Genomic DNA, 22,724 nt, shown 5'->3' on the forward strand with positions numbered 1-22,724 from the left:
CAACCTGTGCCGAATGGGAACAGACAGCTGTCACGATCTTGTCTCTGTGTCTGCTGCGTTTAGACCCCGGTGACACGTGTGCTACTTTGGCTTGATGGCAGGGTCGCAGGTTATCCAAAGGGCATTTGCTAAGCAATGTTAGAATGTCATGCCTAGGTAAAACTCTACTTGCATAATAAGCTGCGAGCTATTTTAGTCACAGGCATTAACAATGAGTAAGTCATGCTTCTCTTAAGACTAATGTAGCAACCATACACTACTTGAGGGACAGTGGACCCCCATCCCACTCATGGAGCTCCCTCCTCACCCCAGCCCATAGCATCCTCGCCTTCCCTGAGTTTGAAGGCTGGAAATCACCCTGAAAGTGTACATTCTCCTAATCACTACGTGACACTGCCTCGATGCCACGCCCACGGCACAGGGCTGTCCTGAGGGTTAAATAAATTAACGTACGTGAAGCAGTTAGAACGGTGCCTGGCACTTACAAGCGCTATACAAGTGCTAGCTGTTACTACAACTCTGTTGTTTCCTTTGATTTTGTTTGCCACTGGATGACATCCTATAGATGACAGGTGCTTTTCCACGTTGAGTGCCTGAATGTGTTTAGAGTTGGCATATGTCTTGTTCTCTGCTTTTTTTTTTTTTTTTAAAGCAACTTCCTGACTCTGTCTTGATTCTACTCTAAGTTCAAAGACTAGAGAACTCAGAACAGGCAAAGTGTCTAGTCAGACTGATCACAGGCACAGGTGCTCGGTCTAACAGCAGCGTAATACAGCCGGCTGACTTGTTACTACAAATTAAGAAAACCTGGTATTCCTGAGAGGGTAAGTTTCAGTATTTACCCTGAAATAATCTCAAACTAGTGAAAAAACTAACTTGTTTCTACTATCAAGAATAATTCTGGGGCTTCCCTGGTGGCGCAGTGGTTGAGAATCTGCCTGCCAATGCAGGGGACACGGGTTCGAGCCCTGGTCTGGGAAGATCCCACATGCCACGGAGCAACTAGGCCCATGAGCCACAATTACTGAGCCTGCGCGTCTGGAGCCTGTGCTCCGCAACAAGAGAGGCCGCGATAGTGAGAGGCCCGCGCACCACGATGAAGAGTGGCCCCCGCTTGCCACAACTAGAGAAAGCCCTCGCACAGAAACGAAGACCCAACACAGCCATAAATAAATAAATAAAATTAAAAATAAATAAATAAATAAATAAAAGAATAATTCTGAACGCTCCTATCCTCAATTTCCAAAGCACAGCCAGAAAATTGAAATATTGTCCTCATTGGTCCAGAAATAGCATCACCAAGGATTCACTCTTGGGCCGCTGAGAGTTGCAAAGACTTAGACGAGGTTAGGCAGGGATCGACTAGAATGTAACAAAAAACAACAAACTGACTCTAATCTTTCACCCAAAGCCAACGTTTCCCTCAGCGCCTGCAGAAGCCCTGGGACGAAGCCCTGGGTGGATGTTACCCGTGCAGAGGGATCCTGCGTCACAACCCATCACACCCCGCTTTCCAGCCACGGAAGAATCAGGCATTTGGGGACGGAGTGGCTTGAAGGTCCAGCGAGGAGGACAGGCCTCAGTTGGAGATGGTAATGATGCTCATGAAGATCTTCAGACTCGAGTCACTTAGATGAAAAGCCACCGCTGGTATCTGTGGCCAGGCCTGCCCACCCATCTTTGCTTTAGGAGAAACGTAAGTGAGAGAATGAAAGAGAAGACGCAAGAGAGGAAAGGGAAGAGGATGGGAAGGGAGAAGAGATGCAGGGGAAATAGGAGGGAAACCAGGGAGGTGAGAGACCCTGCACCTTCTCCCTTTTGAGAGGCAGAGAGGAAGACGATCCATGAAGACCCAGGCCCCCCTCACCCCCAACCTTCTGCAGGCACAGATGACAAAACCAACTGATCTCAGAGTCATCAAATAGACAAAGACAAGCAACAAACCTGGTGGCTAAAATGTCACGGAAAACGAGCTTGGGTAAGGTTTGCTGATCACTACGTCAGTATTAACACCAACCTTGACCAAACACTTCCTAGATGCCAAGGCACAGTGCTGGGTAAGCCCTTTTGCTCACTTACTCCCCCAAATACTGTCAAGCAGGTCCTGGGTTTTATTTCCCATTCTGGAGGACGGGACTGGGGTTCTGTGGTTAGGTAACTGGCCAAGTAACCTGCACAACCAGCCAGGAAGTGGCCAAGCAGGAGTTTTCACCCAGGCTCCACACTCTTTATCAAACACTAACACAAGGAGAAGCTCCCCTCTGTCCCGTGCTTACCTAGACCCAACACCGAGATCCCAATTGCACCCATCCTCAGCTTGGATCCGAGCTCTCATTACCACGAAGCTCTCCCCGTCTAACTGGAGGAGAGGCAGCGCCACCCCCATGACTGCTCCAATGGAAGTGTTGCCTGGCTGCATTCACACCCCACCCGCCCCAGGCCCTCGCTGTGTGTGTCCTTGGTGTGGATTTGTCAGTTGCACTTCATTTCCATTCTAGCCTCTGTGTGGCGGTAACATCGGAGAGGGCAGCTACTTCGCTTTTCCTCAGTCAGCTTTCTCAAGCCCTTCCCGATGGCCTCCCAACGTGCTCCTCCTGCAGGCGCTGGCACGGCTCTGCTCACGGAGGCCAGCCGGAGCAGTCTGGCTGCAGCCCTCCTTCCTTAAGTGCTTGATTTTGAAATGATATCAACTCTTCTAATCTGTGAATTCTCTGCATCAATTACGTTACGTTTTGTTTCCTGCAAACCAAAGCAGAATGATGCGATGCTGCCCTGCAACGGAATGAGTCAACAACTGAGACTTCAGGGACACTGCTCCTTAGGCAAGAAAGGGACCTAAAGGGAATTTCCACTCTCCACTCCCTGCCTCCGAGAGTCACCTTTCCAGCCACTGTGGCTCAACGGAGCCCAGCAGCCTTCCTGCCGGGCCCTGAGGTTCTGCTCAATGTCTGGAGTGAGGCTGCCCCAAAGGCTCCCTTCCGAGGGCTCTCATGCACCATCCCCCCTCCCCCACCCCAAGCCAGGTCCGGAGTCATGATGCAGTGGGAGGGCTGAAATACAAGCAGGGCCTCCTCGAGGCCTCAGTGTCAGATCAGTGCTTCCCTACATGGGGAATGAGTGGAAAATTCCTCGCTGGTGCCAAGCACATGAGCCCCTGCGTTCAGTCCGATGGGCTAAAAATAGAACTCAGCATTAGGCATCCCAACTCCCCTAGTGATACAGTCCAGAAACTGTCAAGTCGAAGACGCCCGTTTCTCTAAAATTACTGTTTACTCCAGGACGGGCTTAACTAGAAACGGACACTTGGAGAACATTCATCTCGGCCCCTCACCAGCAGCTGTGTTTCTTAGCCGCCTCTTTTATGTTGTCACGCACCTCTCCTTTGCAGTCCGAGTCCTCTAGTGTCTCTGGTGTGGTCCGCTGTGCTCACAGACGGAATCCCAGATGTGCTCTCCCCACGGAACATCCGAGTCTCCCCTCCACCTCTTGTCCTACCAGGTCTGCTACAGTGAAGCCCACATTTCTTCTTAGACATGGCGCTGCAAACTCTGGAGAAACGCTGCCTTTGATCTTTCCTAGCTACAGAAGCCTGGCAAAGGGTACAACCCGCTCATCAGCCCATTAACTTCGAGCAACTGGATGTGTGGCCAAGCCCCAAGCAAGCCTGCCACACTCTGTCATCCTAACATGCTTGGTCAACGGGGGGCTGTCTGTTCTGGGGCTGCTGCTGCCTGTGTGACTGGTGGTGGCGGAAGGGAAAACGCCCATCTGTGTTATCATCATCCACGTGACCCTACTTAGGCATCAGCCACCTAAGCCCCTCCCCCAATTAGAAATCGACAGGACAGCCTGGTTTTGATTAAAATTGAACAGATCTGTTTTGAATGATAATCAACACATAAAACGCTGCGTGAATCTGAGGTGCTTTCACCCCAAATGATCCAGAAACAGGAATGTATCCAACACTACACATACTTACTTAGTGTCTACTATGTGGCAGGCAGACAGGCCAGGCAGGATACTTCTGCCTTCAAGACGCTTAAGAGTCTCCCAGAGAGTCAGTAAATAAATAAGCAATTACAAAACAATGTGATACAACTCAACCAGGCAGGGCTGGCTTGGAGATTTCCTGAGACCGGAGGATGCGTAAGCAGGGGGCCCAGGAAGGGAGCAGCCCAGGCAAAGGCCAGAAGGGCCATCGACACAAGACAGCACCTGGGGCTATTTCTGGGAACCTCTGTCACCCCCATCAGAGGGGCCCTTTGCCTTTTCTTGCCAAGTGTCTGCTTCTGGTCTCTGACTGTCCCTGAAAGAATGCTCGATCAGCTACAAGCGTACTGATGACAACTTCATAAAATTCACTGTAGTTCTGAGTGTTTTTATCAGCTCCCTCTTCCCCATCTGATTTTTTTTTTTTTTTTTTTTGCAGTACACGGGGCCTCTCACTGTTGTGGCCTCTCCCGTTGTGGAGCCTGGCCATGGTTCAGGGACCCAGCCGCTCCGCGGCATGTGGGATCTTCCCAGACCAGGGCACGAACCCATATCCCCTGCATCCGCAGGCGGACTCTCAACCACTGCGCCACCAGGGAAGCCCTGATATATATTTTTAAAGAGAGACATATGTATGTACATTAAAAAAATATATATATATGTAAGCTTAAAGTCTCCCAACTAATCTTTCCTATCTTTTTAGCCTGCCCTGAAATCGGTGCAGATCAGGAAAATTCAATCATGTGAGCTGGGCCACTTTTTCCCAGGCTAAACAAAAGAACCCTAACGGGGAGTGAAAAATTAAAATATCTACAGAATTCTGGTATTTGAGGAAACATCCAGATCCTTTTTATTATGAACTGTTGAAATCCTAAGTCATATACCTACACATGAAATGACAAAGAGGTTAAGGGATTTTTTTCATTCTTCCCAGAAACAATATTGCTTCTCACTCATGAGTTTACAGCTGAGGGTTTAATTCTACACGGCAGAACTTGTCTTAATAGGGAAACATTTTCTTTTGTATTTCAAAATGAACCAGCCACCAGGTGACATCAACAGAACACCTAAGTCTTCAGTGTTGCTCTCTTTTCACCCTTTGTGAATACTGCATTCATTTTCAATATTAGTATTATTGTGAAGATTGGCCAGATTCATAATACAGCTCTGTGGAAAATTCCTTTGGGAGGTGAACTGACCTTTTATTCATTTCAGTTATTATGGCTTTAAGGCAGCATTGAGGCCATGCTTTGACTTAATCAATAAGTATTATTTCTTTCACATATAATTAACACAGCCCACTGTATTTTATGTCTGCTTTTCTACTCGGAAATGAAATCTAATATAGACTGGTCAAAGGGAAAGCATCATTCACATTTAATATTCTTAAATACGTGTCAGTGTCTAGTCGCGTGGAAAATGAGCAAAGCCATAACTGGTTTCAAAAGAAACCAGACTAAATTTTAAGATGCATCATTCCAGCCTTTGCCTTTGTGCATGCTTGGGTGTTGACGACCGCAAAACATCTAGCTTACCTAAGAGGCGGTAGTTAATAGGGGGGCATCAGAACAAACCTGGATAACCTAGGAACATTTAGGAAGGACAGAGACTTGTGGGGCCCAAGGAGAAGAAATGTGAATCGAAAGAAGTAAGGCTGGAAAATTCTGGATCCCAGAGCAAGCAAAAGAAAGGAAAATTAGCCAGAACCATGATTTTTAATCCACTTACGTCTCACCGAAGAAGTCTCTTGACCTTTCTGGATTCTATCGTCTTTGAGTGACCTTCCCAAATTTATTACTGTCCCATCACCCGTGCATACCTGGGAGAAGCAGTGAGGTGCCTTCCCCCAACTCACACCCCTACCAAGAATTTAGAGAAAAGGTAAGTAAGATTAGCCTCTGAGATGATAAGCAACACAGAAAAGGTTAGGGTAGAGATATGCAAAGTAACCCCTAAAGGGAAAGGACCGGACCTAAAGCAGTAAGACAAGAGCGGGTCATAGAAATGGGAGCAAAGCAAAGGGAGACTGGAAGAGGCAGTCACCAGGGTGAGTAACAATCGCACAGCCTCCCACGTGATTTCAGGCTGAAGTGGGGATGGGACATGAGGTCACTGGATGCCTAAATAACATTCCATCCTCATCAAAGCTTCTTATGAGGCTAGACTTTGACTCTAAAAAGAAACCCCATGTTTATCGGGCTTGTAATCATTCGCTTGCTTGTCAGGTGTATTACTCATTGTTAAAAAACAAGTTGGCGTTCTAATTGTACATCTACTTGATTTCTCTTAGTACCTCAACGTTCCTAAGAGTGACCAACTCTGGGAAGTGTCTGCATGTGCAGAGCTGCTGGCTTGGGCCTGGACCACACTGAGTCCGCTGGTGAATGGACTCTTGGGGATCCATCTGGGTGTCCCAGGGGCCTTCCTGGGTCATACTTGTCCCTTCCAAATAACTGTAGAGAACGAGTCTTTCTACAGACCGCCCCTCAAATCCCAAGATGGATCCCTACTTCTTAACTCAAGTTAAAAAAACTGGGTCTGGTTTTCAGCCTAGAAAACATTTCCCCACACTCCTTATGTGCTTCTGTGTCCCCATGTTGACTCTCATCTTTCACCAAAGTGGGCTAAAACATCTTCACCCCTGCACTCTTTGCTTAGAGGTACAGTCCTTCTCAAAACTCTACCCCATTCCTCAACGTGCAAGTCAGGATCCACTCCTTCCAAGAAACCTCGCCTTTGATTCCAGCACTGACTTCTCCTTTCACTGGATGCCAGAAACAGGCAGGATCAGTACCACATGACTTTCACTTAATGATACTCCAGTCTTGTACTAATGCTTGAATTGCCCTGTATGTGTTACTGTTGCCTACCTCACTTGCAATTTCTCTGGAAAAGTGGAAATACAACCAAACAAATAACTGGTAAACTCCATAGGACAGGCTGTGCCTTTTAAGAATTCTTTGCTAGTCCCCATAATAACTGGGCATAGAGCAAACGAGTAAGAAATACCGTCGATGTTTTTACAGGTGTTTTTAACGTTAAAATGCCTAGGCATGATCAGCTTTTAAAAACTATTTGTTCACTTAACAACTTTTTATGCATTTTATACTCTAGGTAAGATTCCTTACTTTCCGCCCCCCCCCCCAATAAATTCATGTTAAAGAAGCATCTTAAGACTAACATTTCTTGGGGCTTCCCTGGTGGTGCAGTGGTTGAGAGTCCACCTGCCGATGCAGAGGACATGGGTTCATGCCCTGGTCCGGGAAGACCCCACGTGCCGCGGAGCTGCTGGGCCCGTGAGCCATGGCCGCTGGGCCTGCGCGTCCGGAGCCTGTGCTCTGCGACGGGAGAGGCCGCGGCAGTGAGAGGCCTGCGTACCGCAAAAAAAAAAAAAAAAAAAAAAAAAAAGACTAACATTTCTTGGCGAATCTCTGAACTGATGACTTATCTACAATTGTCTCCCCACTCTTTTCAAAACATCTTTAGCCGCACTACGATCAAACTGTTAAAGACATTTTTACTTCACAAAATAAAGTTTTCTATTTTGTATCTATACAGAGTTCGAAGGGAATGTTTCTTTTCTTTTTTTATGGTTTATTAAAATGGGCTAAAGTAATCAGAAACAACTTTATCGACCATTATATCAGGTCTCTTTCAAACCAGGTTGATGCTGGGATTGTCAGAGCTGATCAGCAAACTGAAGGATTTTATTGTGGGACTTAAAGAGTAAACTGATTTCCAGAGTTTGGAATGGAATCCCATAATAGTCCTAGTAGACCATGCCTGGCCCAATAGGTAACTATTGAATAAACAAATGATTTTGGCATACTGCCTGCGAAGTTACGCTGAAAGGTGGGTAACTAAATAAAACAACAAATTTTTTAATGAAAAAAGGAAAGCCCTTAATTCCTAAAATGAGCACCTATGAACATACATCTATAAAACCACCAATGGGAATACCATTCTAAAATATACCAAGAAACATCAAGAAATGAGGGTGTAAACTTAATGAGAAAGTTTATAAATGCTGTGTAAGCTTTTAAGTTTGCATCAGGAAAGAATAATTTGCCTTAAGTTTGAAGTTTCAAAGCTAAAACATTTGCAAGTCACTTAAACATCACACTGCGATGAAATAACATTTAATTATCTTCCTAAAATCTCCAATTTAAAGATTGACACAGGGATAATAGTTTTCAACAACTTGATTTGAAACAAAAGAGGAGGATGGATTCACTTCAAAATATATTTTCTCTAAAAAGACCTTTAATCGGCTACTATTTCGAAAACTTTTGTACCAGAGCTTAGAAATATGAACATTATAATATTGTTGTACTTGTAGCAAATCCTTCCCTTTTATAATAATCACTGTTACAAGGCTTCCTTCAACACCTTTTGGTGACCATTTCTCTTGAAAAAAGGGCTTAATCACTTCCACGTTGGATCTGCAGATAACTGAGTGCAAATGTTGCATATTTCTACTTGTCAAAAGCACATAAATGCGTACATAAATATCTCAGTTCTTAGTCATGGTAGCAAAAGCCAATCCCACTGAGATAGTTATTTCTACTGGAAGAGAAGGACCAGGGGACTTGTAAGGCATCAGTTTAACTTTCCTAGGTGGTACGTAACCCTCCTTTACGTCAAGGTTCATAGACACAACTGATAACTAAGATGTTCCCAAGTGACCTCCTCGTAATGTGTTTTATATTAAGCCATTCACTTCCCTTCACCTGGTCACATACTATACCTCAAGCCATACAGCTGACGCCCATGAGTAGAAAGGAGGCAACTTCAACCTCTCGTTAAACTCCATTTCATGCATTTGGAGAAATCCAGATGTGTGTGATAATAAAATATACCACAGAGACAAGAGTGATATATTTTATTTTATATCACTACTAGGAATGCCAGCACATTTCTAATAGTGAAATTCAAAGCATATCTTAATCCCTCTGCAAGCTCACAGGCAAATGTCAAAAGCAAAGAGGCTTTGTGTCGGAATTGTCATACAATGCTTGCTCACACTCTGTTCTCCATTCCCTGGCTGTGAATTTTCCTTCCAGTGAAAACTGGAACACACCCTCAGGCTCTCCAGCTTCTTAAGTTTTCACCTCTATGTTCTTCACCCCTACGTGAGGCAAACACGTACAGAGAGAATAACTGGGCCGGTGCTTGCTTCTCTGACCTTAAGAACAGAAATTACAAGGATGGGTGCTGTTTGTCAAAAAGAGTGGCAAACTTTCAAAGTTACCAGTTGGCCAAGGGAAACACGTCTAGCTAATCTAAATTCCCCACTGGACCGTCTTAGATTTCGCAGGTACATTAAAATGCAGTAAGAATATTCCAAGGATTTCTTGGCAGTTTGAATTTCAAGATGTTGGAGCAGAGCCCTCCTGTTTCAGGAGAATGCAACAGTTACATCTGAGACTGCAGGAAGGCAATTATGTAAGGCACTGCAGAGTATGGGAGACCCTGGTGTTTCTGCCAACACCGCTCCCATTCGGCACCGGGAGCCAGTCAGGGCGGCCTCATGCTCACCCACAAGACAAGTGCACACGCATGCCGGGGACAGGGACAGAGGCGCTGGCTCTGGCCTTCTCTCTGCCCTTTGGAAGGAGGAGGGGAGGGAGAGAGAGACAGGGAAGGCAAAGTACCGTCTTGTCCAGGCACTGAAGGCAGTTATAAGGCTTGCAGCAGCAGTGGCCCATCTCGGCAGGCTGGCTGGCAAGGGGACCTCCTTCATTCAGTGTGTCGGCGGGTAATCGCTAAGGCGAGGTGATGGCTCCAGCGAGAGGGGCGCGCCGCTGGGAGCTGTCACAACTTCCATGTGGTCCCCTCGGCTACCTTATTTCTCCTAATAACTTCTGGAATCCGGGAACCAGAGGAAGGAGAGGAGGAGGAGGAACGCGGGGCGGCCGCGTTGGGTTCCCGCTGCGGGGAGAGGCAGGGCGGGAGCCAGGAAGGGAGGGGACAGTTGGAGGGAGGGTCACTTTGCCACTGGAATCCTCAGAGTGAGGCAAATCAATCGTCGCGTAACAATCGAGCATTTACCAATGCCACCTCCCGGAGGGGACAGCCGGCGCGCCGCTCCCGGCCCTCCCCCTCGCGCGGTCGCGCCCCAGCGCGACGCAGCCACGCCTGGAGAGGACGCAGGAAACACAAAAGGGCTGGTTTTCCAGGGATGCTTGGGCTGAGGACCACAGAGAGGACTGCGAGAGACGTGGCTCTGCTCAAATACTGGCTTTCTATTTTCCCGAGAAGTAAAGACGCTTATAAACGTGATGCATAATACACGGCCTTTCCTCCATGTAACCCGCCTCTCAGGGCATCGTTGCCTGGGCGGAGGGGGGCGGCGCGGAGGGGACCACCCATTGCTCCTTTTCAAATTTGTGTGCCACAAACAGTTTTGCCCCATTGGAGGAAATCTTTATATTTGAAATACAATCGTGAAATCGCTTGTCTTATTTGACAGACCAAACCATTCAAGTGGCTTAAGTAATTAAAATTGGGGTGTGGGCAGCTATATCTCGTGGGCATATCAGCATAAAAGTCTTAGCGGACTGGATCTTTCTGGACGATTTGTAATTTTTCAAAAAGTTCAAAATCAAAAAGGGACAGGGGTGGGAGCGAAGGGTTTTTTTTTTTTAATTTCAAAAGAAACGTGGTATTTAAAAATATGTTTGTGTAATCCTGAGAGAGATGCAAATATTTATGAAATTAACTTTATACTTCCTGATATCTCAGGGGAGAAATCCTGAAATTTACTGTCTGCAGAAGTATACAATTACATTTTTGCCCATTAAATTTACCTAAGACTGGAAGCAGACAATAGTAAAAATTAGGTAATCTTACTAACTTGAGATTTTTCCAAGCCGATTTTAATTAAGTAGCACAGGCGACTTAGATTGCTTGCAGAGAGGTCAAGGGTATTTGGTGATTAAATAACAACAGACCAGAATGTTTGTCCCGAACTTGAAAGAATAAACTCAAATCTTTCTTTAGCACTAACAGGTAAACTGGTATAATTCTTTAGGCTGTTTCTATCAAAATTTTAAATGTACATACACTTTGACCCAACAGATCGACTTCTATCCTACGGTAACACATATATACGAGAGTGTATGCATAAGCATATTCAGTTTAGCATCACTTGTAACAGCATAAAAATGGGAACACCCTCGATATCTAGCACCTTTCCAGTGTATGGAAACTTTTATGAAAAATGAAGCAGAACTATACACACATATGCGTTTGTATATGTCTACAATAAATCTGTTGGAAAAAATCCCACCGTTCATCCAACAGCAGCTGATCCTTGGGGAATGGAAAATAGGGGTGAGGGAGTGAATTTCCACTGTTTACCATCTTGCCAGAATGTATTACTTTTATTGTTTTCAGACAAAGTGTATCAGGGGAAGGCAGTGGCCACCGCCTGGGCTCTTTGATGTCAGGAGGTACACAGGTGCCTCCCTCTCACACAGGCTTGCCCTCTCTGGCAGTGAGCTCAGGCAGACCTCTCGGAGAGAGAAGAGCTGACAGGACCTTGAGCTTCAACCTGGGCTGAGAGCTGTTGCTGGAGGCTTTTGACACCATGGGAGAAAAACTTGATATTGCAAGAAGCGATGCCTTGGTACACCCATGTTCATAGCAGCACTGATCACAAACCAGGACACTTGGGAAGCAACCCAAGTGTCCATCGATGGATGAAGGGATAAACAAAATGTACCCATCCATACAACGCAATATTATTCTGCCTTAAAAAGGAAGGAAATCCTGTCACATGCTACAACGGATGAACCTGGAAGACCTCACGCTACGTGAGATAAGCCAGTCACAAAAAGACAAATACGGTATGATCCTACTTACATGAGGTCCCTAGAGTCGTCGAATTCCTAGACACAGATAGTAGAACGGTGGTTGCCAGGGGCTGTGGGAAAGGCGGGAATGGGGAGATACTTACTGGGGACAGAGCTTCAGTTTTGCAAGATGGAAAGAGCTCTAGAGGCTGGAGCCTCATAATGTGACTGCACTGAATGGTACTGAACTGTACACTTAAGTGGCTGAAGTGGTAAATGTTATGTCATGTGCATTTTACGATAGATAAAAATAAAGAAGTGGTGGCGTGCACTCCCCTGGGCGTAGGCAGTCCTTGCACAGTAAGTTTCTGATCACATGAAAACAGAGCAAAGCCTTTCTTGTGGGTGGAGCAGCAGGGCAGGGGGGCTCTAAGAAGCTGGCCAGCGCCGCGTGCAGAAGGCTTTCTTCAGGCAGAATTGCTTTTCTGCACCTGAGGACACCCTTTCCTTCTAAATTAGGATTTAGATTGCACCGTCCTAGAAAATGACTGCTTGTTCTTGTGCAAGGTCTGAGCATGCTTGCTCCCGCTGCTGCCCACAGGAGAGAGGGTGAGAGGCGAGGCTGCCCAAAGAAAGATGGATTCAGCTTCTCTTCCTGTGCACAGAGGGCGCCAAGGGGCCCGGGACTGGCTGTGCTCAAATCGCACACATGGTGAGATCTCAGAGCAAACAACCCAGATTTTGAGAAATGTACCAGTGTCCTAGAGTTACACCGTCTTTATTTTGTCAGTGAAAAAACTTCAAATGTACTCAAAAACAGAGGGATAAATATGAAGGACCTTCATATACCCAGTTTCAACAGTTACCAAGATGTTGGCGCATATGTTACATCTATCCCTTTTTTATTTAAACTTTTTTTCATACGTCCATCACCCAGATTCAGCAATTATCAAGATTTGAAACTTTATTTTCACTTGTCCCTTTTCTTTTTTTTTTTTTGTTAAAGTATTTTAAAGTCAAGCCCTACATATTTTAGTATGCATTGCTGAAAATTCTGAGCATTTTCACATAATCACAATGCCGTTAAAACCCCGAACAAAACTGACAATATATCCTTGGCATCTAACACTTAGTCTGTAATAACATTTCCCTGGCTTCTCTGAAACAAAATTATTTTACAGTTGGTTTTCTTGACCCAAACTAGGTTCACATATTACATTAGGTGTTAAGTCTCCTAGGCCTCTTTTATCAACCAGTAGGGCCCACCCTCCCCTTCCTATCTCCCTGCCGCCATTGATTTGTTCAGAAACTGGGTTGTTTGGCTTATAGAATGTCCCACATTCTGGACTTGCCTCTTTGCTTCCGTGTAGTGTCATTTCCCTTGTTCTTACAACCCTGTAAATAAAATTCAGTTCTTGCGGCTCGATGAGATTCGAGGTTGAATGTACCTGGGCAACAATACCTCGGATGTGATACTGTGGACATGACCCTGCAACCCATCGGGAAGCACACAATGACTGGGGGTTCCATCGTCAGTGACACTACAGTGAATCAGATGTGATGGCTTCATCTCTTCCATTAGAAAGTTCCCCATCATCAGCTCATCTAATGCTTTCATTAATGATTATTACCTGAATCGATTATTTCATTAGGAGTTACAACATGATGTTCTGACTCTATCATCCTTTTGCATTTCTTGGCTAGAATTTTTATATAAGAAAAGAAGTTTTCTTCATCAACTAGGGCGATTTCAATTCCCAGCAATACAGGATGTACAGGAAAGATGGGATAAATGCTCACTCCTTTCCCTTTAAGTGCCAATTTTCTGAATAAAGACTTGGGGTTGTAATGGTACCCAATGAGGTTATTTGCTTTCTCTCACTTCTTCCAAACATCATTATAAATTCATGTTTTTATGTTAATATACGCAATGTGTTTTAGTCGATTGCATTTATTACCCTTTTTAGATGCTCAGTTTATCTCATCTCTGACCAATGGGAGCACCTTCTTAATAGCCCCTGTGTCCTGTTGACACAACTCATTCGTCTCCCTTTCTTGCTTTCTGACACAACACGGTATCTTAGGCTCACCTGGGATGTTTCCTGCTACAGATCTGGGACCAGCCATCCCTCCCCTCCAGGTGCCCTGGTTCCTTCTAGTTGGGGATGGGAGTTACACATCACAAATCCCGTGTTGTTCGTTGTCTTTTGAGGGCCACCTGTTTGGACTGAGATTTCCCTTGAAGGAAGTAGTCCTTCCCTCAGACAAAATGTCCTTGGAAGATGTCATGAAGAAATCAAGATGGGGCCTTAGGATGGAATGAGACAGTAACAGCTCCTTCTCTTGGGGCCTTTACATGAGAAAAAGTGCTCAATGAAACTCAATTTGGGGGAGATCAACTGGCCTATACAACATGCCCAAGCCAAGGGCCGGCATAGGAATTTTCTAAAGAGTTCCCCAAATGCATAGATATCTGAAGAAAAGGCTGAACTTCTTGAAGGCATATAGAATGGGGGATTAGACTATTGTAATTTAGCACAAAGGAAGCTGTGACCTCGCAGCCTGATGAAATCTGGGACATTTTAGTTCCTAATATTTAAAAAAAGCTTGAGATGAGTTTTATTCCTGGTATATATTTTTTTGCATGGGAGTAGGAACAAACATTCAGAAAAGTTATAAGAAGGTCTACTGGGATACCTCTTCAGAGAAAACCTCATAAACACGTGATGTTTTAGAGCAATAAATAATGATGAACATTAACTGATCATTAGTAGATGCCAGGCACTGTGCTTAGGGCTTGCATGCAAACAGCTCATGTAACCCTCAAAGAGCAACGCGAAATCAGCCCTATTATCGTCTTCATTTTGCAGATGAGGAAAATGAGGCTCAGAGATCGGACATCCTGCCATGCAAACATCAAGCGAGGAAAAGATGGAGTGGGGTCCTGAACTCAGATCTGACTCCGAAGCTGTGTCTTTACCACTGTGCTTTTATCTGTAAGGCCTACATAATTGTAAGTCTGTGTTATAATCTGGATGAGGGATGTGAGTATATAAAAATATAAAAGAAATTCAAACATACTTATGAAATTGCCCCACATTTTCAGAATTTGGAGCAAGAGCCTCTACTGTAGTGTTTTTTTTTTTTTTTTAAGGTACATTTACAAACCAATGTACGAATAACTTTAAACTGACACAGTAGAAACCTTGGGCATAAGTCAACGTTAAAATAGTCAGTTTTATGATTCTTGTTTCTCTGTCTTCCTTGAACTTGGAGTTCCTGACCTATCCCCCAGCCCCAATCACCCATCAGACGCAAGGCTCCCTCGGCTCAAACCCGACTGCGCTGTCCCCTCGGTGCCGCTTCACCTCTTCTGCCTGATCCTTCCACTGCAGTGAATTTTCTCCTTCTCTCTGATTTCACATCACTGTGTGTACTTGCTCTTGCTCATGACATTCTGCTCCATGTAATCATAATTGTTTACATCTGCCTTCCCCAAAATATCCCGCCCCCTTGCTGTGCCTCCCTCAGTTCACACCCACGGCACCAGGAGTCTGCCTCGGGACTTGGTCTCCGTGACCACTGCCTCAAGGGACGCGGGAAGGACCTCGCAGGAGTGGAACCCAGTGATCGTGGCTTCCTGGCAGAAGCGTTTTGTTGTTTCGTGCGTTTGTCAGCCATGGGCCATGTGCAGGAGGTCAACGAGATCAGAACTGTATGTCTGTCTCACTACTTATTTCAAAAGAAAAACCATGAAAAACGATCATGAGAGAGCCTCTTACAGACTGTCAAGGCAACCATCTGTTTATTGTGGTTCCGCCGCCCATGCCCCTCCTGTCTCCATGCATCTAAAATATGGGCTGCAGCTCTTGCACTGGATTTCAGCAAAGGGGACGCCAGGAAAATAGGCACAGCATTTACCAGACACAAGCCATCTAGAGATTTTAATGAGGTGGGAACGGGCTGGAAAGCGAAAATATGAAACAGAAATTTTGAAACTGGAAGTAATTGATGGTTACAATCATTTGCATACAGACAATAGATGCTCTGAAACACCTTTCACGTAATAACCAGGATCTAGAATATTAAGAGTATTAAAAAAAAGAAACAAATGACATATATACTATTCTGTTCTTAGATACTTGTCAAAAGAGCTGTCACTTTTCTGTAATACCCAAGTCGGAAGGCTGCTATTTAGGTATGACAATCTTTTTTGTTTTGAATCTGTTAGTCTTTGACAGTACCTTTATTTTTTTTCCTTTTAAGTCAGTGACTAGGATGACTGCAGGAGAGGTATCCTCCTTAAGTTTCTGCATTATATTCAGAAGAGCTGTCTACTCTTGTAAGAGCCGTGAAATTCAAAATGACCTTTACTAGCTGGATAAAGAGGCTGGACAAGACTGGATAACTGATAGAATCAGATACAGAGATGGGCAACAGTTGGCAAAGCTGCAAAGTGCATCTGTCTATTTGACATACATTAGATAAGAAGGGTGGTCACTGTGGACCACAAGCTGAATATCCATCAGCAGTGCGACTGACTGGCCATTATAAAGAAAGGGTGAAAGGACTTGGACACTGGAATGGTGTCTGTGACCAACCTAGGTGTCTATCCCAGTGCCCTAGCCCTTCTTACTATACCATGATGAAGCAGCAGCCTCTCCAAGGACAGACGGGATCACTGCAGGAATGGGAATGATGTGTAACTCACTGAACTCGGCATATGGCTTCTTCCTTTTGTTAAGACTAGTCCCCAGCACCTCAGTTAGGTGAAGGTTTTCCCAGAAACCTCTACTCTTCCTTTGTAGCACCTCTCACCATGGCAATCAAACAGTTCTCTGACCTGTTTGCCTTCCTGTATAAGGTCACCAGCTCCGAGAGAGCCTCTAAGGACCTGACAGCATCCTTATCACTCAGCACGGCACCAGGCACACAGTAAGTACCGGTACACGTTGAATAAATACATTAAACGTTGAGCAGACTCATCCTAGTTAAAGTTGAAGAACTTCAAGACATAGAGACCTGCTAATAGGGAACAACACAGCTGTTGCTCTAATGTTTGGTGGGGGGTGTTTACGACCCCTGCAGAACATTAATCCTCAGGCCCAACTGCATAGATATCATCAAGCAAAGACAGAGAAACCGCTCTGACATCCGCCTGGACCTTTCTTTCGATTTGCAGCTCTGAAGAAGTACAAGACATTAAGCGTGCCACTGCGCGTTGTTATCTTTACTGCCTAAGCGTGGGAGAAAGCTGACTCTCCCAACCCCCCTACTATTTTCCTCTTTCTCTTTTTCCACTGATGAGAAGACCCTGGCCATTTACCTGTGTGGGTCTGTCGCTAAACGTTATCAGCAATGCTCACTGGAGATTGCCACATGGCCTCCAACCAACGGCTCGGCTCCATAGCTTCTATGCTACATCATATGCCCAGATTCTCAAATATGCGACCACTTCAGGGAAGGAAATGGTAGGTGCCTCACAACTAGTGAGTATACATGATGTTTGCAAAAAGTCTGCACTTGCAGTGAAGGTGACCACAATTCTTTGAAAATAATATAATGAACTCTAATCCTACATACAGTCCAGCAGCAAATCCTGTCAGCTCTCCCTGAAAAATAGCCCAAGAATCTGACCACCTCTTACACCTCTGCTATTGATTGAATTTTGAAATGGAAGAAAAAGACAGTGATCTCAAAGATAAAGATTAAATTACAAAGTACTCAAAGCAAGATAAATTAAAATGAAAATTTAATAAAAGGCACTTTAAAAGGCAGAAAAGCAAACAAGAAAATAAAAATGAGAAAAAGAAAGAATTAAAAAAGGGCCATGGAGAAAATACGGGAAATGAAAAACAGATAAAGAGGGATTAATACTCATATTATTAGACTCCTGAAGAGAAAAAACAAAATAATGGAACAGGTATGATACTTAAAAAACATACTGTAGGACAGGAATAAAGATGCAGATGTAGAGAATGGACTTGAGGACACAGGGAGGGGGAAGGGTAAGCTGAGACAAAATGAGAGAGTGGCATGGACATATATACACTACCAAATGTAAAATAGATAGCTAGTGGGAAGCAGCCTCATAGCACAGGGAGATCAGCTTGGTGCTTTGTGACCACCTAGAGGAGTGGGATAGGGAGGGTGGGAGGGAGACACAAGAGGGAGGAGATATATGTATACGTACAGCTGATTCCCTTTGTTATAAAGCAGAAACAAACACACCACTGTAAAGCAATTATACTCCAATAAAGATGTTAAAAAAAACACTGTAAGAAAGCTTTTCAGAGAATTGAATCTTCATTTTGAAAAAACACACTGGGTACCTGGGAAAAGTAGCCCAGATTTAAACAACGCTAAGATGTTTAACTTCTACTAAGTCTGTTAGAATTTAGAGATTAGAAAAAAAATCAAGATCTCTAGGCAAAAAGATCACCTAATTACAAGGGCAGAAATGTTAGATATTCAAAGTAAGACAACAATGGAGCAGTATTTAAAGACGAACAAAGAACAACTTAATGAAAGAACATATAAAACAAGGACTTTCTAAAAAGTCAAGCTCCCCAAGTATCAAGGCTATAGAGAAAGTTTAAAACACAAGGACGTAGGGAATTTTGTACCTATGAGTCTTTCTGAAGGAATAGCCTAGAGTTTGTGTGTCATTCAACTGAGAGATGACTGGGAAATTTTCATCAAAAGGACTGACGTAAGGATTTATGCACAGAATTGTAGATCTAAGACAAAACCAAACGTGAGTACGAGGATGGAAGACTAATGTACAAATTCTATATGTCGTGACAACTAAAAAGAAATAATGCAACTAAAAAACTAGTAAGAAAGAAAACTAGGAAGAGGAAAACTAGAAAATAGGAAGAGGATAAAGAAGGTTAAGTTAAGCTCCTTGGCTGCTGTGAAGGCAATAGGTAGGAGTTAAAGGATACAATTAAAAACTGGCAAACCAGATGGTCAAAGGTTAGATAAGAAAACAGGACTGGGAACACTGAAAAAGGTGTAAGTGTAAAGGTAACCACTAAAATAAAAATAAAATGTTCCTAAATTCCATTCTTTAACCTTAAAGGGCAAAGAATATACAGCTTTAGAAAAAGAAACACATCAACAGAACATAATAGATGTAATTATAAAACATTATGATAGAATTGAGACCAAACGTATCAGCCATATCGATGCGTGTAATGGGCTAATTTCACCAATTATAAGAAAAAGATTCTCAATTCAGCTCACAACGTAAGACCCAACTATATGCTGTATTCATGTGATATATAATACAAAATGATTCAGCACGGCAAAATATAAATGGATGGATAAAGGTATTCCAGGAAAATGAAAACAATAAGAAAGCAGAAGCAGCAATCTTGATATCTAACAAATAAGAATTCAAGCCTAAAAGTGTTAAACACAGCAAAGAAGGGCACCTTTTAATGCTAAAAGCCAAATTTACAATGAAAATAAAATACTTATGAATATCTATGCTCCAAATAACAAAGTAACCAACTTTATGAAGCAGATTTACCACTCCCAGCTCAAGACAGATCAAGTGGATAAACAAACAAAGCAGAATCAATTAGGTAGGCCTTTTGGATATATACTGAACTTTATATTTTGATAATTTAAGCAAATATACCTTGTCAAGAGCCTTTGAACCACGCATAAAAACTGATCATAAAGAAACATCAGTAAGTTCCATGAATGAGAAATATTACAAGCAATACTCTGATCACAGCGCAATAAACGTAGAGATTATTAACCAATGAAATGAAAAGAGAAATCGTTAATCAAAACTAAAAACAGGGCTTCCCTGGTGGCGCAGTGGTTGAGAGTCCGCCTGCCAATGCAGGGGACATGGGTTTGTGCCCCAGTCCGGGAAATCCGACATGCCACAGAGCGGCTGGGCCCATTAGCCATGGCCACTGAGCCTGCGCGTCCGGAGCCTGTGCTCCACAACGGAAGAGGCCACAACAGTGAGAGGCCCACGTACCGCAAAAAAAAAAACCCAAAACTAAAAACAATCCCATTAAACAACTCTTGGGTGAAAGAGAAAATACAAATTGAAATTTTTTAAAGTTTTAAAAACAAATCACCAAACCCCTAACACATGGGATACATTTAAAGCAGTTATGAGAGGACAACTCATAGCTGGAAATGCTTTCATAAGTGAAAAATGAAAGGATGCAAATAAATGACTCATATACCTAGCTGAAAAAACTGAAAACAACAACAAAGTAATCCAAAAGAAAGCCCTGGGAATGAAAGAGTAAAGGCAAAAGCAGAAATTAATGAAGTAGAGAATAGGAAACCAGTAGATTTAATTGAAAGAAGTTAACAAAATTGCAAGCCACTAGCTAACCTGAGCAAGGAAAAAGAGAGAATGTACAAACAAAATAAGAAATGACAAGAAAACAGAAACAAGAATTAAAAGTTGTAACAGGCCGCTATACAAATAAATTTGAAATCCTTTATTAAATGGATAATTTTCTAAAGAAATACAGATAACCAAAATTGAGCCCATCAGAAAAAGTTTAAACAGAGCAAATTTCCACAGATTAAAGCACTACCACACACACACAAAAACAACAGGCCCAGATATTTTCACCGTGGTCTTCTATCAAACCTTCAAAGATATGACTGTTCCGGTGTTCTATAAATTGATCTAGAGCACTGAAGACTGTGGCAGGCAGAATAATGCCTCCCTTCGCCAGAAGGATGTCTATGTCAGAATCCCCAGAACTTATGACTATGTTATGCTCCATGGCAAGGAGGAATTAAAGTTGCAGGCAGAATTAAGGTTGCTGATCAGCTGACCTTAAAATAGGGAGATTACCCTGCATTATCCAGAAGACCCAAAGTAATCACAGGCACTTCTAAAGGTGGGAGAGGGAGGTAGGAGAGTCAATGTCAGAGAAACGCGATAAGAGAAAAACCATTGCTGGCTCTGAAGGTGGAAGACCGTGAACTGAGGATTAGAGGCAGCCTCTAGAAGCCGGTACAGGCAAGAAAGTGGATTTTCCTTTAGAACCCCCAGAAATGAATGCAGCCTGCATTCAATCTTAGCTCAGGGGGACCCACTCTGGACTTCTGACTTTTACAACAGTTAGATAACAAATCTGTTTTATTTTAAAGCACTAAGCTTGTGGTGATCTGTTACAGCAGCAAATAGAAAACTGGCTCAAAATACTGAGGCAAAAATAAAGGAAAATTTCCTAATTCTTTTAATAAATTGAGTATTTTGATACCTAAACCTGATGAAGACTCCAAAGAAAGTAGAAAAAAACTTGCCGATCATCGTCACTCGTGAATATTGATACAAAAGGACTGAAAAAAAAATATTAGCAAACAGAATCCAATAGCATATAAAGAAAATAATACACCATGACCAGTTGAGATTTATTCCAATAATTTAAGGTCATTTCAATATTAGGAAATCAATATTGATAGATCAAAGGGAAAAAATATAATTATCTCCATAGATGCTGAAAGAAGACTTTGACAAAAATTCAATACCCATTCCTGTTAACAGCACTCAAGAAAACAGGAGTTGAAGGACCCTTTCTTGACATGATAAAACACCTTAACACGGGCTTCCCTGGTGGCGCAGTGGTTGAGAGTCCGCCTGCCGATGCAGGGGACACGGGTTCGTGCCCCGGTCCGGGAAGATCCCACATGCCGCGGAGCGGCTGGGCCCGTGAGCCACAGCCGCTGAGCCTGCACGTCCGGAGCCTGTGCTCCGCAATGGGAGAGGCCACAACAGTGAGAGGCCCGCGTACCGCAAAAAAAAAAACCAAAAAACAAAACTTAGATAACGAGCACATACCTGTCATTAAATAATTCCTTATACTTTTCTGTATGTTTGGAGTACTTCACATGCGTAAGAACCTCACCTGTAGCAAGACATTCTCCAGTGTCATGGCAAACCTGCAGAGATGACGATTCTGCTCTCTCACTACTAAATATGCCAATTCTTTTCTGAAAGGTTTTATAAGTCACTTATACTCTGCAGGATTAAAATACAGAACCTCAGAAGCTAACTTTTTTGGGTGGGCTGTGCTATGTAATTTGGGTTTCTGTTCCAATAAATAAGAAACAGTATTAAACTGGACACTTTCATTTAAAAATTTTTGCTGCTTATAAAATTTCTAAAAACCCTTACCTTCAGGACTTCCCTGGTGGCACAGTGGATAAGACTCCGTGCTCCCAATGCAGGGGACCCGGGTTCGATCCCTGGTCAGGGAACTAGATCCCACATACATGCTGCAACTAAGAGTTCACACGCCACAACTAAGGAGCCTGCGGGCTGCAACTAAGGAGCTAGTGAGCCACAACTAAGGGCCCTGGAGCCGCAACTAAGGAGCCTGCTTGCTGCAACTAAGACCTGGCCCAACCAAATAAATAAATATTAAAAGCCCTCACCCTCATATTTGGATAATAAAGTCAAGAACAGGTTGTCAATATGATTTAAAGCTGAAAAAAAATCTGTCGGGATTCTGATAAGATTATTTAAGCAGCAAATCAAAATGCTTAAGCCATGCTATTTAACATGATTATAAGTGCTGATTACTCAAATGAAATTAATCACAAATTCCCCCAAGAACATTAAACTACTCCTCAGTGGCAAAAAAACCAGGCACTTTTCCTCCGTCATTGACTATAAGCTGGATTATTTTATTTTCCTGAAAATATGAAAAACAATTGAAGATTTACTGGTCAGTATTTAAAAAAGATAAAAAATTTAGTTCCACAATCAATATAGCAATGGTGAACAACAAGAAAAGCTTCTTGAAGCTTAGTAACTCAATGTAACATTTAAAAACAAAACATGCTATTACTGAATCTCCAGTGACCTCTTATTTGGAGTTAAGTAAGGATTCCAGGAGACAGGGCAGAAAGATTTCAGGAAGGCAGAAGGAAACCCGGATT

General features: G+C 43.4%; 1 protein-coding gene across 10 annotated transcripts in view; it reads right to left on the reverse strand.

Annotated features, from left to right (window-relative positions):
- Positions 1–22,724, reverse strand: part of MTUS2 (microtubule associated scaffold protein 2) — a 494,370-nt gene that overhangs the window by 50,753 nt on the left and 420,893 nt on the right. The window contains exon 1 of one of the 10 annotated variants that reach the window (XM_067713580.1): positions 9,645–10,019. The exons of the other annotated variants lie outside the window; for them this stretch is intronic. Coding sequence (XP_067569681.1) covers positions 9,645–9,698 — 54 coding nt within the window. The 5' untranslated portion in view covers positions 9,699–10,019. Of the gene's footprint in view, positions 1–9,644; positions 10,020–22,724 lie in introns of those variants that run through there. 10 annotated transcript variants of the gene reach the window in all.

The sequence above is a fragment of the Pseudorca crassidens genome, chromosome 18 (assembly GCF_039906515.1).
Source record: "Pseudorca crassidens isolate mPseCra1 chromosome 18, mPseCra1.hap1, whole genome shotgun sequence".
NCBI lineage: Eukaryota > Metazoa > Chordata > Mammalia > Artiodactyla > Delphinidae > Pseudorca > Pseudorca crassidens.